The sequence below is a fragment of the Molothrus ater genome, chromosome 7 (assembly GCF_012460135.2).
Source record: "Molothrus ater isolate BHLD 08-10-18 breed brown headed cowbird chromosome 7, BPBGC_Mater_1.1, whole genome shotgun sequence".
Lineage (NCBI taxonomy): Eukaryota > Metazoa > Chordata > Aves > Passeriformes > Icteridae > Molothrus > Molothrus ater.
In genome coordinates, this window is record NC_050484.2 from 16,560,802 (window position 1) to 16,579,224 (window position 18,423).

General features: G+C 37.6%; 1 protein-coding gene across 3 annotated transcripts in view; it reads left to right on the forward strand.

The window, feature by feature from the left end:
* Positions 1–18,423, forward strand: part of LNPK (lunapark, ER junction formation factor) — a 54,361-nt gene that overhangs the window by 22,578 nt on the left and 13,360 nt on the right. For all 3 annotated transcript variants that reach the window (XR_004980519.2, XM_036386621.2, XM_036386622.2), the window contains exons 9-12: positions 4,074–4,292; positions 9,825–9,930; positions 10,633–10,703; positions 12,005–12,175. Coding sequence is in view for 2 of the 3 variants with exons in the window: in XM_036386621.2 (XP_036242514.1) it covers positions 4,074–4,292; positions 9,825–9,930; positions 10,633–10,703; positions 12,005–12,175 (567 nt within the window). In the remaining variant the exon portion in view is untranslated. The remainder of the gene's footprint in view (positions 1–4,073; positions 4,293–9,824; positions 9,931–10,632; positions 10,704–12,004; positions 12,176–18,423) is intronic.

An 18,423-nucleotide genomic window follows, 5' to 3' on the forward strand; every position in this document is an offset into this window, starting at 1 on the left:
TGCATAATAGTTGATTCTCCAGAAAACAGCTGGTAGCAGCCCAATTTTCCTGTGTGTTTAGCTCTTCTTGCAGTTTCTGTGATTTTGACATGCACTGCTGAAATAAGTAATGGTATTTTAACAGATTATTTTGGTTGATCTTGTGTTTGGTATAAAAAACATCACAAAATCCAGAAGGAAAGGAATTTGAAAATTTAAATGCAATTGTATCTGTTCAGTAATGTTTTTTGAGGGGTACAGTTAATGAATATATAGTTTAGTACTTTGGCCATAGAGAAAAATAGGGTAAGTATATATTTTCAGTGAAGTATTTATCAGCAATATGCTGTTGTTGGTACCTGCTCTTTTCATTTTAATATGACTGTTAGCAGGGGTGTATTGTAAATGAGATCACTCTGTGACCTGAATTAAAAATAATGCAATAAAAGATGGTTGCAGGCTGTGGGGTGGATATAGGCATGAAGAGGAATGAAGAAAATGCTTGGCTGGTCTTCAGTACTAAAGCCAACAAGTTATGTAAACTGTATATTGACCTGCAGTGTAGTGTAGCTCTATGAAAATAATGTATTATTCTCTACAAAAATCAGTGTTTTGAAGGGAGGAAAAAATAAAATAGTTATGCTTGTAAACATGAAACATGTCACTGCCTCACCACTGCAGTAGTGTAATAGTGTTTAAGAGCTCATACTGAATCATGAGTTGAGTAGATACCTCTTAAGTAATGTGTCTGCTTATGTCTGAAGTGTCCAATGCTGGTAACTGCAGAATTGGAAATGTAGTGTGTTTGGAGAATAACAGTTCTATTTTTAAGCTGTTCATGTGTCTTCATGCCACTGACTTTTGGATACACAAATATCATTACTGAAGAAAATCCTTGGAAAATGTCAAAACTTCATTAAAACTACATCAGCAGTAGCTGTAAATTGTGTTAGTGTTGAGGTCAGTGAACATGTTTCTTAGCTAAGTTGTGCAACTTGGAATTATGGAAATCTGGAACTTTGCAGAAGGCTCATTTTTAATACCTTGCATGTTAAGGCAATTTGAGAAGTATATAGATCATATTCAGTAACTTCAGAAGAATATTAGGGCTGTTATTATGGACGTGCAGAGCAGGAATTAGGGAAGTTCATGGGTAAAGGGTCTGTATGTGATACTAAAATGATGAGACAGGGCTGTACTCTCCTTGTCCATGACAATGCATTTATGGAGCCTGGGGATGGTATAAGGAATGTAAGGATCAGAAATTCAGGTTTGTGTGTTGTCACTGAATGACATCTACAGCCAATCTATGAAAGGCAGTACTGGAATGAATGGGCTGTTGGTTGTGCCAAGAAGAGCATTTCTCACTTTCTCATAATGCAGATTCTGGTGACTTCTCTTGGGGAGCAGCAGAGGGTTGGCAAGTTCTCTTAAGTACGAATCACAGAATAAAATGAAAGCCAAGTGAACTTCTAAGTGAAGGGGGAAAAAGGCATTGTAAATAACCCAATATTTTGTGGAAACTAGCAATGAGTCTTGCATTCTTAACTCTGTAATGAAACTAAAACTACTGAAGCATATCTCTCTAATACTTACTGTAAAGTACTGGTTCAGCATCTTTATAGGAACAAAAATATGGGGAAAGAGTCATTAAAGTAGCAGTATCTTTTTAATTGAAAGTAGTTTAAAGAAGGCTTGCCAAAAATGACCCTTCAGAAGGAACAGGCAAAAGGGGCAAAGCTCTTGCAGGTGGCATGGAAATTGCTTAGAAATAATGTATTATGGGCTCAGAATAAATGTGAATATAGCCATGACCTATTGAAACAGACTCAGTACTCTTAAACAATTAATATGCTTAAACCACATGATCTAGAAAGACAGCCTCCAAAATGTAAAAGTAACATCCATATGTAGAATTTACAGTAATGGTCTTAGACATTTTTCTATGTGAAACAATAATAAAGAGGGTTTTATAATGAAAAAAGAATGGACTAAGATATCTTTACAGATGTTTAAAATGGTCTTGGAACAAGTGGAATTAGGCTTTATATTTATCACTTATTTTTTGTACCTATGTGGACCTGAGAAGACTTGAGAAATCACATACCTTTTAGCTTAAATTTTGAAACTAACACATGACTGGAAACTATAATGCAAACTTGGGTTTTAATAATGGGTTTTGGTCAATATTTTGTGTTTGGAGATGGGCCATGGCTGTTGGTCAGATGGCATAGAGAGAATGCAGTTATCCTAGTGTAGTAAAACTTGAAAGGTTACTGCTTATGGCTCTCACAAAAAGATCTTGAAGACATGTGAATGGGGAGGTTCATCATAAATGAATTCTTACTTCATATAAAACTCTCAGTACAGGAGCAGTTTTCAAACCAGAAGCAAGTCACTAAGGAAGTGCTGATGGAATTTCTGCAACTACCTTACCAATTAATCCCAGTTGCCAGATTCTGAACAGCTGAAATAGTGAGGGGGCAAACATACTTGTTAAAATCAAGTTAAAATCCAGAACCTTCAGACTCATTGACTGATGTAATTTGGCCGATGAAGTGGTGTGAAGTAATGCAGCCATGCACATGATGTGGCAGGGGAGAAGTAGTGCTTTGTTCTGCCTTGTAGGAAACTTAACTAGATGGATTTTAAGTATATTTAAGATTTTAAGTTTAAGTTTTAAACTTGTAGTTTTTAAAGTAGTGATTCCAAAGAATTTTTAATTCTTTCTTCTGTTGTGTATTAATCCTCTTTATATGTAGAGATAAGTAGGCAAGAGGATAACCTATGTATGTAGCAATTTCCATGGCACTGGATTGGCTGTATTCTCACAGAACTGTTACATTTGACCTAGTGCTTCAGTGATAGCAGCTCTTTCTTAGCAGGTGCCAGCTAACTTAGCATGCTCACCTCCTCCAGCCACAGCAGGAGCGTAGCCTGCTGGTATTGTATTTTGGGGACAGGGATCGTGCCTTTAGACTCAGCACACCCATCTTCCAGTGGCTGGTTGACAGTGGACCTGTAAACTTGCCTGCTAAGCATTTAAACTCTTCCAGCCTGACACAAAGTCAGCAGATAAAATCTCTCTAATCTTGAGACTCGTGGAAGTGATTTTCAAGTCCAAATTCCATTTGTTGTGGAAGAAGACATGCAAGCTGATTCAAATTGACATGGTGCTATACACTAACTCTGTAGGGTATTACAGCCTTAGCTGTGGGTGTTATTAGGGTGTCCTGTAGAGACTAAGCTGCTACTTGTCAACCATGTAAATAACAGCAGATCTAAAGCAATGGTTACATATCTGTTTGATTGGTTGCAATAGTGTGTGAACCTCAGGCTTGCATGACTATTGCAGCATTCAAACCATGGTATGTTACTCTGGTGATATTTGGCTTCATGTAAGAACAACTGAGGAAATATATTAAGTTTTTCATGATTGTGATTTAATAGTAGTGGTGTGAGAAGAGGTAAAAGCAGGGTCATGTTCTGGCAGAGCCCATTCTTGCTTTATGAGAATCCATGCAGCTGGTTTGATAATGGGGTTGCTGAAACAGGTCAGTGAAACTGTATCACCTGAATGAAGCATTTCCTTTTCTTCTGGTGTTAGAATTGTTTCCTTTATACAATCTGATTTTTTTTTTTTTTTCATAACTCTGGGCATGTAACCTGAGCATATCAGATAGTGAATGAATAGTTTTGGTCCCATAGAAAGCTAAATACTTGAAAGCATTTTTAAGCCACGGAGTAAAAAGTAGTCAATTCTATACATTGTGGTTTGAGTCTAGCTGTTTCTATGTCCAGTGTTCCATCTTAGCAGATACTTTGTGATTCTGTTCTCTAATTTCCTTCTAGAAGAATTTTGCCTGAAGTATTTAACAGTTATGATATTTGAAATATAATATTCTATCTGGTATTTACTTCTGTGTGGTATTTACTTCTATGAGCTGAATGCTCAGCTGATGATGTTTAGTTTTAGACCTTCCTGGTTTTGTTTGATTCGGTAATTTGCTAATTGGTATAACAATATTAATGCACTTTTACTAATATCTTGCTTATGCTAGATATTAAATTCATTATGTACATATTCTTGTCAGAAATTCGTCAGAGGACTGCAGCTCAAAGAAATGCTTCTACACCCCCACCTGCAACTCCTAAACAAGGCTCTCCAAAGTCCCCTGTTCCAGCATCTCCTAACCTGCAAAGAGACAGTGCGGCTCTGAGCGGGCTCCCAGAAAGAGCTGCTGCGCCATCCTTGCAATCCAATGTTTTACCACGGCGCCCTGGATCCCCTGCTACTTCAGTGCCTGGAATGGGTAAACACAGCACTTAATGTTATTTACAGTTTATATTGTTTTCTCTGGTTACCAATAAAAGAGGCCATTTTCAGACAGTATGGAAATGGCATTTCATTTGGAAATAGCAGAGCAGTTATCTGATTAAGCAGGAGTTCCATATTCAATTAGCCATAACTCTTTACAGCTGGCACCTTTTGATGCTGAAACCTATTGCCTGAGCTCATTTAACTGTTATGGCTTCTTTGTTTAAATGGCAATAAAACTTTGCAGTATTCTGTAGTCAACAATATAGCATACCTTTTTATGTTCTTAGTTTAGAAGAGCTCTATGCTTATATAAATCAGGTGCAGAGGAGAACACTTTCAGAATACATTCATGCTTCTCACTAAACCCTGCACATATTTTTTTTAACATGGATCTTGACATTTATTTAAATTTTTACTCTAGAAGGTATAGTCATGCAGCCTATACTCCTAGATTAAAGTGTGGAATACAAAATACAACAGAAAAGTCGTCTGTGTTGTAGCTGAATACTAAAAGGCATTGTTATTTTAGTACAAGACTCCAAGGTTTGGCAACAGGTTGAAATCTGGTAGGAATGAGTAGTCCTTAAAATTTGGTTTCATAGTCTGAAAATGTTTTTCCCTTGATTTCCTATTTGGTGTTCAGTTGGGATGGACTTTTAATAAATAGAATATGAACTAAATTGCACTGGAAGGATTGCAAAATTTGAGAGTTTGGGTGGGCAGCACCGTTCTCATTTTCCTTGTGGGTGGTAAAGCTGTGTGTGGGTTTGTGCCAGGCCTTTCATTCTGTGTGGGATGTTTGACAAGTTGGATCACAAGGCAAGAAAGGAGATGAAATGCTGTCTTGAAAATAGAAGGGGCACAACTTGCCAAGAATCTCATGAGCACCAGTTTAACGTGGAGTAGTTCTTTGCTGTATGTACAGGGATCAAGAATTTATTTCTCTGCCCTGTGTTCCTGATTTTTACTTGAAACTACTTAAGTCTTACTGTAGTCCTTCCTTACTAACTTCCATGATACAATCAAAAAGTAGAGCTGTAGATAATATATTGACACCTGCTCTCTAAGCTCCTGGGAAGCTGAATGTTAAAATGCCTTTTCCTGTTGTTTAGTGTAGTGGAATAAAGTTGTCATGGAAAGTTGTGATCTCCCTTCTCTGTAGATTCCATTCAGCCTTATTTGATGTTATTAATTCTTTACCTGTGTTATGAAGCTGCTAAATTTGTTTTTATCCCTGAAGTGAACTGTAAAGGCAAGTTATTAGTAAGTCTTGATTATCTTGAAGTACCAGAAATTAGCTTCTTGCACCAGGAAATTGGTCATTTGGTTGCAAATCACATTTACTGATATCTGATTACCAAAAATTCCATAATGAGTTTAAAATTGCATGCTCCTTTTTAAGGAAGCTGACTGTAGAATAAAGTATTAGCTGTATAATAGCTTTATTCTTAGGGGAAGTTGAATGTTGAATAAGCTGGATGAAATTCAGCCTTCACTGCATAAATATTTTAGAGGAAGAAGGAAAGTAAAGTAACTCACTTGTTTGAAAGGACAGTTGCCAATATTTGTGATTTAAAATTTTTAATGTAGTGTTTGTGATAATGCCTTACAGGCACTTTTTCCCCACTAAATATCTGGAATTTTGACCTAACATGTTACCTTGCCATAGATAACAATAGGAGACACTGCAATTGTCAGTTAATATAGAAGCTCTCTCTTTCTTGAATTTCCCCAAACCTTCGAGGCATATAAAATCTCAGTAATGTAACTGTAGTGAAAAGTTCATAAATTCAGTATCTATAAGAATAAAATGGCATCTGAGTTTATGCTTGGCCTGCAACAAATATGAATAGCCTTAATTATCTCTATTTTACAGAAGATTAATAATTAATTTTCGTTATACTATATTTTGTAGGGGAGAATCAATTTAACATGTATTACCACAGAGCTCCCATATGTTTGAAAATTAATAACCAGCAGGTAGTTGAGAGTTTGCCAAGCTTTGCAAAAGTGACCAGTCTTTCTACAATGATTACTTTTGATGTTTGTATTAATTACTGGTGTCCATAACAGCATGAGAACCAAGATGGTTGGTTTGAGTTATTAGTAGGCAGGTAATTGAAGTTGTTGATGGAATGTGTTGTGATGTTTCATTCTACTTCATTTTATTTTTGCTTTGGTTATTGACTTTTAGAAATTTCATATATTGGTGATTTACAAGTTATATGACAACTTGGTCTTCTAAATAAAGGCCTGAGTTAACATTTGAGTATAAACCAGGTATTCACAAAATTATTCTAGGGCTTTAATTTTATTGCAGATTGTATCAGCCTTTTTTGATGGAAGTATTGGGTCTTTCAGGTTTTTGTAAAGCTCTAGGAAATGAATTTTGCCTGACCTCTACTTTGGACAGCTTTAGCAGAGTACAGTTTATATTGCACTGAATTTATTCCATCTTGCTGCTGTGACTGTGTTCTTGGTCTAAGTTCCTACTTGTGGACAGAATACAGGGATAACTTGGAAATGCATTCACTGATTCTTATCTCCTGAATTAATTTTTCTTTTTTGTGAAATAAGGCTGATTTTAAAAACATTTGTGTTGAGTATGGAATTTTTTTGTACTTAAGTGATTGGTTGTAAATTGCAGTATTTTTTGAATGAGTTTTCTTGTTCTCCTAAAGATTAGGACAGTCTGTTTAGGTCAAATATCCAATATTGACAAGATGTGTCTTGAAAGATGAGCTGTTAGAAATAGTACAGCCTTAATGTCAAGATTATTCTTGTTCTATGTGTAGCACTACAAGAGGGTATTGCTGATAATAGTTGATTCCTACAATGTTTAACGTTTGCCATAGAGGATGGAAGTCAGCTGTATGTGGCATTGAGCGTGAGGTTTACCACAAAGTAGTACATTCTGCCCTTAGTTACTTTTTCCTTTGTTGCTTCTATCTGTGAGGATTAAAAAGGTGGGAGTCTAGAAATGGTAATTTGCTGGCAGTTACTTTTAGTGCTATTTAAACATGAAACCCATCTTGGATCAGGTTATTGAATAGTAAGACTTGCTGTGTTGTCTTTGCCTCCTGGTCTGGAGCTGAAGATTTACGAGGAGTGGCTGAGATACTTGATTTGTTCAGCCTGAAGAAGAGGAGAGGGGAGACCTCAATGTGATCTTCAACAGCCTCATGAGGGGAAGCAGGAGGGCAGGCACTGATCTCTTCACTCTGGTGGCCAGTGACAGGGCCCAAAGAAATGGCACAAAGCTGAGCTGGGGAGGTTTAGGTTGGGTATCAGAAAAAGGTTTTTCACCCAGAGCCCTGGCACAGGCTCCCCATGGAAGTGGTCACAGCACCAAGCCTGACAGAGTTCAAGAAGAGTTTGGAGTGTGCTCTCAGGTACATGGTGTGATTTTTGGGGTGTCCTGTGCAGGTCCAGGTCAAAGATCGAGTCCAGTTCCTACTCGGCATATTGTGCGAATTCCCTGCCTAGGAGGTACATGTTACTTCTATGGGTATGTTTATCTAGGTGCTGGAAGCTAGGACTGTGCATGTCCTGATCCTGTCCTTGGCTAAGTTGCCATAAGAAAATGAAATCTAAACAATCCTGAAAAGCTTGAAGTCAACTGTTTTTAACACAATATCTTTCAGTTAAATGTCCTTCTGAATTAATTCAAAATACTAACAAACTACACTCTCTTAGTTGTTCTTTCTTTGGATTTTTAAAAAATCCTATTTTGCATTTTTAGACAATCTGTTTTGTTTTGTATATTGAGACAGTGATTTTAGTTTGTGTTACCCTTTAGCTTCCTCTTTGTTTATTGGCATTATGGGGAATTATGTGAAACATACCTCAAGAAGAACACTGGAAACATACAACAAATTGAAAGAATTGTTGGCTGACTTCTGTAGTCAATAAAGGCTTTCTTTTAAGCCGTGATGTTTCTCTATATGTTTTTACTGGATGGAATGAGAATAGTTATAAGCCAGAACTCTTTTCAGAGAAAACAGTGGTTTCTTTTTGCACCTTCAGTATTTCATTTCTATGAATTTCATATACTTAGTTCATACAGGGCTTCAGGTTGCCATATGCTCATCTCAGTATGAAACCTGCTAATACTCACTGATTTCTTTTTTTTGTTTAACCTTCTTAGCTATCTGGAGCTTGCATAGGACTTTTGCATTTTTAAAAGTAATTTTGTCAATGGTTTAAACCAAGTCTTATTTGTAAGGTGTCACAATTTTGTATTGGAGTGCCTTGAAGCTGAACCATTTTGTCTCAGTTGGAGAGTTCTGAAAGACTGGTTCATTGTCCTACTCAAACATTGTTTAGTTAGTTTTGTGGACTTGGAATGTAATTCATAAAGGTCTTATGGGAATAGGTTTTAAGTGTTCCCCTCTCTTCCCCCAAGTGCTGCATTATCTTACACTCAGGACTGTTTGTTGAAAGTACTGTAAGGTAATACTTCCAGTGCTTAAATGTAAAATGTTTCCTCTCTATACTTGGTTACTTGGATGGTTGCATTGGAATGGCTCAGACTGGAGTTTCTTACATTAGGCCTAGCTTATTCTGTTTTAAGGCTGCAAGAGAAAGGAGGCGTAAGAACTCAAAGCTGTATAAATGGAAATTGGTAGTTTGCAGTGGTCTTACACAATGGACTAGATGTTTTAAAACTCTGTGGAAAGAGAAACTTGTGCTGGTGTTCTGGTTTAACTGCTATATGGAGGGGTGGAAAAGAATCAACCATGGCTCTTACCTGCTCTTTAAGGGGTTTCATTTTGATAGTAGTTTGTTTAACACATGGGAGAAGTAGTATCTTTATGGTGGCCTTCTGGCTTCTTCGATTAAGCATAAATCTAAAAGCATCCAGCTTGTCATTAAATGTGGGATTACCAACATGACAAACAGCTGGACAGGTTTAATGTATAGACTCAATGCACACTGAGAGTATGCTCATGTGGTAATTACACAGAATCCAGGGGCTGTTTCTGTGGTGGCATCTTCATAAAATCTTAGAATGGTTTGGATTTTAAGAGATCTTAAGATAAAGATAATCTCTTTGAAACCACCATGCCATGGACAAGGCACCTTCCAGCTCACTAGGTTGCCCTGATCTCTAGTTCTTCCACTGTTGCCATTGATTTTAGCAGATTTATTGATGTAAACTGCAAGGGTAGATTTGCAGAGTTGAATGTATATGAAGATAACTTAGTTAATTTGTTCTTTCTTAAAAAGCCTGTATTTGTTAACAATTGAATACTATTCAATTGTTTATTCATTCTTTAGAAATTATAACTTTAATTACATGTCCAAGGTATAAAAATGGAGCAATTTAATAAAATTATAAGCTAAAGGAGCATCAGAACAATTTTGAACTGTTGTGGGTTGAAGATTCTTACAGCTTTCCGAGTGGACTAAGAAATATATCCACATTCAGTAGATGTAATTATTTTGTTACACAGGCACACACAATAAAATATAATACATATTTATACAGTGGAAAATAATTTTGATATAATTCATGTTCTAGGTCTTCATCCTCCAGGCCCTCCTTTGGCAAGACCTGTTCTTCCTCGGGAAAGAGGAGTTGTGGATAGAGTTATTGAATATTTGGTTGGTGATGGTCCTCAGAACAGGTAAATGTTCTTTAAGAAATACCTGAACACTTAGGGAAAAGAAAGCTTCTTAACCTTTTTGTTTAAGCCATGTCAGGGTTAAAAGAGTTGTAAATGAACTTGTCCAGAAGTTTCATAATTGAGAAATGGCTTTTTCTCAATGCTTCACTTGAAATATCTTTGTGGGGAAACTGGTAATATTTGGGTAAACCTGACCTCTGTTCTGAGTAATATTATCTCTGTGATACAAAGAAAGAGCTGTGCTCAAGTGGGTGAATGACTTATATTTTGAACTAAAAAAACAGAAAACATTTGCCTCAGCACTTTAGTTTTATATCTGTTATAAATGTCTTTCAGGTTGCCTTCAGGACTGTCCAAACATATCAGAACTTACCATGTTTACTATGGTTACTTTTAATATTAACTGTATTCTAATGAAATAAAAGCTTAATTTGGATGTTATTTTCTGAAACTGAGGATACTAAAAATATGTTGAACTGTAGTTTAAAGTGTAGCTGAGGCTATTTCACTGTGGTTAAAGCAACTTCAAAAAGTATTATTTAATCTACAGATTTAGTTTGCTTTCAAGGTTAATTTCATTGTGGAAATCACCTTTTGGAAGGAAAGGTTTAAGGTATTAGTCAATATGTGAGGTAAAATACATCTCCCTTCAGTGTGCTATTACTTAAAGGTATGTTACTATATATTATTCATGTTTTCTAGGTATGCCCTTATATGTCAGCAATGTTTTTCTCACAATGGTATGGCTTTGAAGGAGGAGTTTGAATACATAGGTAAGAGCTAATCTTTTTTTAGACTGTATTACTTGGCTAATGTTTCATAACAAACGTGCATCATACTTCATTTTGGTTGCAGCTGAGTACTTAGCTGACACTGTGAAGTACCACTTCATGTGGGAACATTTTTTGGTAACTTATTACTCTGTTTCTTAAGATTTACTTCAAGACTTGGAGAAGTACTTTATTGCAACCTTCAGGTCATGGATTTTATGTGTAGAAAACTATTCAGTAGAAATAAGCTTCCTCCAATACATCCCTGAACATTGCTACTGGCTATGAACGTTTTTCAGAAGGGTTTTATGTTGAGAAACTATCTGACATTAAAGTGTGCCTCTTTTACCAGAACTTAAACTAAATTTTCCTTTGGCAAGAAGATCTTGGGGACGTATTGGAAAAAGAGTGGGAACAAGCCCTAGGGGCCTACATGTGAATTTATGGCTGACAATAACTTAAGACAGACACAGCTCTTTATTGAACACAGATGTTGTATATTGCCTGCTTTCTACCACAAGTGTAAGCCTGATACTTAAGAAACTAAGGATTCTTAGATAAATCTTATATTTCATTTTGTTTTGTTTATTTTTATGTGTAAATATACTGCATTGTAACAATAAGCTAAATGTTTCCTATGAAACCAAAGATAAGTAGTCTATATGTTATCTTAGTTCTTATGAATTCACAACTCAACTGTACCAGAAACTGCCACTTTCCCCCCTTGTCTTGATGAGAGTGGGGAGGACAAAAAGAGTTATTTAAAGTATTAAATGGTACCCAGTACTTCTGCAAAACAAAACTACTTTTTCTTAAGCACCACTGGAACAGAATGCTCCTTAGAAAGCAGAGTGAGACACACCTTATGGAATTCCTAACACTTCCTAACATCAGAGTGTGAGGAAAGTGGTGTCTTAAGGGTAGGGGAAAAAATAATCTGCCAACTTAATTCTTTTGTAGGAAAGAATAGAACATGTGGCAGTAGTGGCACAGATGTGGCAACATCTGGCACTACTGGATTGCATTATTTTGTTTATTGTGGTCAAATCTTTCACAGTGTTGAGCAGTACTTAGTTCAGCAGAGCTGAAAGCAAGCAGGTTTCTAAAAACGAAATGTCTGCTGAATTTATAAAAGGACTTACACAGAACAACTTAGGTAAATTTGGTGGAGGTGCTGTCTGGTACTCACAGTTACTTAGTTAACTCTGATTTTAGTATTTTAAACCATCAGAATATAGTGTAGGAATAAAGGTGAAATGTGAAGTTAATTAGTGAGACTGCTTACTGGCTGTGCTTTGTGGTAGCATTTAGATGTGCCTACTGCTTCTTCCTGAATCCTGCAAGAAAAACTCGACCTCAAGCTCCACGACTTCCAGACTTCAGTTTTGAAAAAAGGCAAACTACAGAATTGCGATCTGAAACTGAGCCTCTAGAACCTAGAGAGAGAAGGCCCCAGGAGACTCAACAGACAAAAGGTAAGTACTAATCTCATGAAGTCTGCTCTTTTTCAAAATGTCTAATGAAATTCACTGTCATCTAGCTCTCTGTTGAGCTAAGTTTTCTGGTAAGAATGACAACAGCTGAAGTACTCAAACACTGCTCCAGCAGGGTTCCTGGTGAGGTGATCAGTGACCAAAGTCTGTCAGTGTTAAAGGCATTTGGTCAATGCCCTTAACATGCTTTAACTTTTGATCAACCCCCAGTTGGGTGGGCAATTGCTCTAGGTGATTGTTGTTGCTCCATTCTAATTGAAATAGTACAGTTTATTTTGACTTCATAACAAGTGCAGTTTGTATTTTTTTTTTCAGTTCTTGTCTCTGCTTCTAGCTTAGGTGGTTGATACTAGTGTCTTCTTTCCTGTACCCTAAAATTTCTTCATATTTGTCATTATTTTGTGCAAATGATGGCATAACAAATTTTTTCACTCTAGTGTTACTGACAAATGGATAGAAAAGGCACTGTAAATTACAGAAATAGTTAAGGAGGGAGTATGTCCCAAAGTAGTTAACTTTCGCTGTGTTTGGCAGGTCATTTGATTGAGGTGTGTTGGAATTTCTGCCTTTGTTCCTTTTGCTCTTTTCCTCAGGGCAGGAAAATCTAGTAAAACTGCCTTGTTTAATTTCAGGTAGTTCAAAGACAAATTGTCAATTTTAATTTAACATAGTTCCTTTTGAGACATTTTATAGTCTACAGATACAGTAGGCATCTGGTGTACAGCCAACAGGAAGATGCAGTGTTTTAAAAGACTCCAGAAATCATAATTTCAGACCAGAGGATCTCCAGTTAGATGTGCTGTTGAGTGCTTGATGGGACTTTGTTAGTTTAAGCAGGGATCCTGGAGGAAAACTATCAGCTAGTGTGCAGCCCTGAGGTTCAGGCTGGAAATACACCAACTGTGGGAAACTGTCAGTGTAATAGAGTGCTTCTGCTTGATTATTTGTAACAGGGAGTACAAAATAACATTGGGTGTTACCTTCTGGCATGAGAAGGCTGCACAAAACCAGTACGGAAGTCATATTTAATGGTGGCAGTCTCTGGGTATGGTCTCATGAGGGTGCATTGTAGTGAAAACTTGCTTTCTTTTTCTGTACCATAGTGTACTCTTACCTCAGTAAAAGTGCTGTTACTGGCATGAAAGTAAGCCTGAAATCGAATGGATGAAACTGAGACAATGAAAATATCTCATTTGCCCTTAAATCCTGGTGTTATTTTTTTAGCAAGGGGACGGTAGCTTCTTGAGGGTAGCTTCTACTTTTGAACTTAGGAGATTGTTACAGAAAAAGGCATACTTTGTTACTGGGCTCTTTTTTTAAGTGTGCTTGTTTTCTTCTGACTCAAGTAGAGAGGTCCTTTAGGAGGGATATTCAACTCTTGGAGGCATGTGCCTCACAGGTTTTTGAATATTATCCATTACTGCAGGTTTTTAGAGAGAGATAAGGAGATGCGCTTGCTAATTAATCTGGTATTATCATTGAAAGAAATTATTATGAACCTATGCCTATAATAGGTCTGAGCTGCTGAGTCTGTCTACAGTTGTAAAAAATGTAAAATCTGAAAAATTACTGTGAGATTGCAATTAACCATTTCAGATGTAGGACTGAAAACTGTGAGATAAGTTGCTTTGTAGGGATGCAGAATTTTATCAAACATTTCAGCAGAAAAATAGGATGGATTTATTGCAGTAAATATGATTTTTACCAATTTACCTTTGACGATGAAAACTACTTGTTTTTTTTCTGATGTAGTCTTGTATTAATGTGCTGCTTTATTTAAAAACAGCAGGAAAAGAAACAGCTGTGAGCTTCATTGTCCAGTTGTCTTTTTCTGATAGGAAGTAGATGGTAAGATTTTGCTCAAGAAGCATAAGAAATAAGTAAGTGGTATAGAGACTTTTGGTTTTCAGTGTTAAATAGCAGATATTTTGTGAATATTTATTCTCCAAGATGATACAAACCATTGTTTTGATAATTACTAAGCAGCCAGAAATAGAGTATATCTTAGTACTTTACATAGCTCTGAGAAATGTTGTGTTGATTTAGAGGAGGCCAGTGCCTGCCTGTGACTTATCACAAAGGAATCTCTTCTCAATGAGAAAATATTTTCACTAAATCACGTTTTCCACTGGAACTGTAATATGAACATAACTGCTTACGTGCAGTTGGGGTTTATTAATAAATGAACACATTCCTTGATTCTAAGTTTTAAGGTATGAAGCTATCATTAAGGTACAGCTCTGGGGAAGGTTTTTGTTCACCACAGTAAAATAGCTGCTGTCATAACAAGAATAGAGGATATGTCTTCACTTACAGATGTAGACAAACATTAACATCAGGAAACCAACTTCGCCACAATGCTGGCAACACAGGGGAGTACAACTCTTATCTGTAATTCATTTATGCCATAGCTGTGTAGCTCAAGGAAACGGCAAAATAATGTGATAAAGAAATGCTATAAATATTTTTTATCAGTCAGCTACTTTAGCTAATGGGTAGAGCATGAAGCTGAATCTTTTTTCCAGTTGTGTGCTCATGTAGTGACAGGCATGTTACATGCAACTCCTGTGGATAAGAGTTCTGAAGAATGCTTGTGGAGAGTGCCATTGGCACTGACCTTGGGAATTTTGTTTTAAACCTCTGGAAAATGGAGTCATCAGCTTGTCAGTCTGGTGCAGATTACTGGCACAAACATTCAGCAGATTAATCTAGGAAATTTTAGTACCGGAGTGAAGCAATAAACTTCAGCTCTTTTCTTACCTTTCCCATAAATGGCTTGATTTTGATCCCCTCCTCCTCCCATCAAAGGCTAGTTGGTTCTCTTATGTACTTATCTTAAATGTATCAATGTTTGGATCATATTGAAAGAGCCAACAGGAAGCGCGTTTAGCCTCTGGGTTAATTTTGCCTCGCCTTTATTTAATACTGTTATGCTGTTCTTGATTCAGGTTTAGCATTTCACAGTATTTTGAAACAAATTTATTTTCACAGTATTTTGAAAAAAAATTAACTGCATCAGTCTTTTGTGTTGAATGTCTGGTGCTGATATTTAGAGGTCTTCATTAGATGAAGATTTGAACTTCAGATTTCACCACAGTGGTGAAACACTTCGTGGACTACTTTATGTGACGTCTCTAGATTTGCATGGAATTCCTTGACCATCTTGCTCAAATATTTTTATGATTACTTAATACTGTCACTTGTAAGGATTCTTGGAATACAGCAACTGCTAGTATGTTTGAAAGGGTTTCCATTATAAAGGGAGGTGCAGAAACTTGGCTTGTTGAACTGAAGGGGTCACAGTAATCATCTCTGCCAGAAATAATGACATTTCAAGTGAGTGCTCATTGTGAGTTCTACCATAAATGGAGCTTGGCTTTGGGCAAGTGTTGCAGAAACCTTTTCTAGCAATAAAACTGGTGGAAGACAAAGGACTAATATGTCTAGAACTCGATTTCTCAAGCAGATTTAAGTCAGATCACCTTGACTTTAATAACTTGTAGACAAATTCTTTTGATTTAAAAATGTATTATGTTTCCAGTCAACCACAGTTCAGTTTTGCTGAACAACATAAGTTGCCTTTTTGGTAGGACATATTCTCTGACTTGTTTCAAAGGCTTCGCAATAGCTTTCTGTGACACCTAAGCCACTAACAGATTACTGTGAGACACGTGTTCTTTAAAGGCACTTCAGACATGTGGCACTATGTGAAAATCTATCTTAAAGGGGAGCTGTGGTAGTGAAGAATACTTGTCCCAAAGATACTTGAAAGCACAAGCAGCTTTATTTTAGAGCTCTTAAACTATTTTACGAATTTCCAGTTAATAGGCATTTTCTACTTAATTTAATAGTGAATGCAGTATTATGATTTTACTGGTTACTCAGTGAAATACTTTCTGCAACAAGAGCAAGGGTGGCTGACTTCTTACAGTGTGAAGTGCATATGCTTTCTAAGTACTAAGCACTAAGCAGGAGTGTTGGGGGGAAAAGCTGCTGTAGCCAGGAGCAGGTTTTTAAGGTTGCATTGTTGCAGCTCTTAAATACGCAGCAAGTGTAGGGCTGTGTTGCTGTTTGCTGTTCAGATCATGTGGGTGAAGCTACATTCTGTGGTTAAACGATGAATTAAGTATTCCTCATCAAGAACACTTAAATTTTCTTTTGTCATCTTTTAAAGTTTATTGTCAGAACTTTCACTTGTTGGCTGCTGCTCTTACAAAGACTTTATTCATGCACTATTTAAGTCAGGTTGACTATAGGCAAGCTTTCCGGTAATTGGTGTGTTTAGAATGGAATCACTATATATTTTTAATGAGGCTGATCATGTTTGTGGTTGGAGTTAGCATCACTTACTCTGAATGCCCTGGCTACTCATTTAGGGGACCTACTCTTTAGTTTCTTGTAACTTGCTCAGACTGCATTATAAGACCAAAATTTTCCATGCAAGTTTGTATTACGAGCGTTTCAAGAGTTTCAATTAGTTTGCCCAAGAACATAGTGAAGGGAAAACTCATAAAATACCTGACAATTTTTGTTCAAATAAGCAGTGTCTCCATACCTTTTAGTAGAATATAAAAATGAGAGCACTGTCCTGTTCTTTTGCATATAGTTAGAATATACATTTCTTCAGGTTTTCTCTTTTCCATTAGAAGCTTCTGCTGATGACTGTGATTGTCCCTGGGTTTTATATCAAAGATGTTATAAATGCTTGGCATCCTTCTGATCAGACTGAGCAAAACAGTTTCTTTACTTTCTTTGATTCAAGCCTGAAGACCAGCAATAAAAGAGTGTAACTCAAGTGTGGAGGGATTGGAGCAGGAAAATGCACAAACTTATTCATAGAATTCGAGGCTGAAGAAAAAATGCAGAGATGAGACAGAAAGAAAACTGACAGTTGGGAGATAAAGATTGAGTACAGACAGAGATGGGATCAAGATGGAAATTAAGGAGCAGGAGGAGAGAGTGGGATGGCTTGGAAAATAACTGGGAACATTAATTTGCTTGGGCAGAAATAGGAGGGTTGAAAAATTTTGTAACAAGAAGCCAGGGCAGGTGTTGAGCAGCCTGTGGTTGAGACAGCAGGGAAAGAATCAGGAGGTGGGTCAGCTACAGACTTGCTAAAATGAAAGATCCAGCCTGAGAAAATGATGGAGAAGCTGGGCTGCTCTGAGCAGTCTGAAATGAAGCCTGGAACTTGCTAGGTAGAGGTATGTGTGGAAAGAGGGGTCTTCAGTTCTTGATGACAGATGGCTTTTGTACAAGGTCTGCTGGACAGGGGTGTACAACAGCTCTTCTACTCAGTCATGGGCCAAGAAGCCAGAGCAATGGTGCTAAAACTTTCAGCTCTGCTTGAATTCTGTATCAGCCTGAGGCAGTCTGATTACTTTCAGACTTTTACCCTACATGTTTTGATCAAGGTGAACATGTGGCATTTGACTGACCCTGTTTTCCTGAGAGGTTGGTATTGGGACCAGTGCTGCTTATTATCTTTTTTGGGAACATGGACCGTGGGCTTGAGCACACTTCAGCAGGTTTGCTGATGATGCTGAGCTGTGTGGTGCAGGCAGGCATTCCATCCAAAAGGACCTTGAGAGGCTGGAGAGGTGGGACTGTGAACCTCATGAAGTTCAACAAGGCCATGTCTAAGGTCCTGCGTCTGGATCAAGGCAATCCCAAGCACAAGTACAGGCTGAGCAGAGAATGAATTGAGAGCAGCCCTGAGGAGAAGGATGTGGGGATGTTGGTTGGCAAGAATCTCAGCATGACCTGGCAATGTGTGATTGCAGCCCAGAGAGCCAACCATGTCCTGCCATTGTATTTGGCATCACTATGTTTAATTTTTTTCCCCTTTCTCTTCATTATTAGGCTGTTCTAATTTTAACCTAGGGGTTTAAGTTTTATTGTGATTCTTCTCCCCATCCCACCAGGGTGGCAGGAGGGTGGGTGGGGGGTAAGCAAGTGTCCAGTCTGCAACCCAGTTGCAGGCTGGGTTAAGCCACAAGAAGTCCCTGGCATGAGGACATTCTCCTTTTGGAGCAAGTCTGGAGGAGGGCCACAAACAGGGTCAGAGGGCTGGAGCACCTGTCCTGTGATGACAGGCTGAGAGGGTTGGAGCTGTACAGCCTGGAGAAGAGAAGGCTTTGGGGAGACCATAGAGTGCCTTCCAGGGTCTAGAGGGGCCTCAGGAAAGCTGGAGAGGGACATGGTTCAAGGGCATGTAGTGATAGGACAAG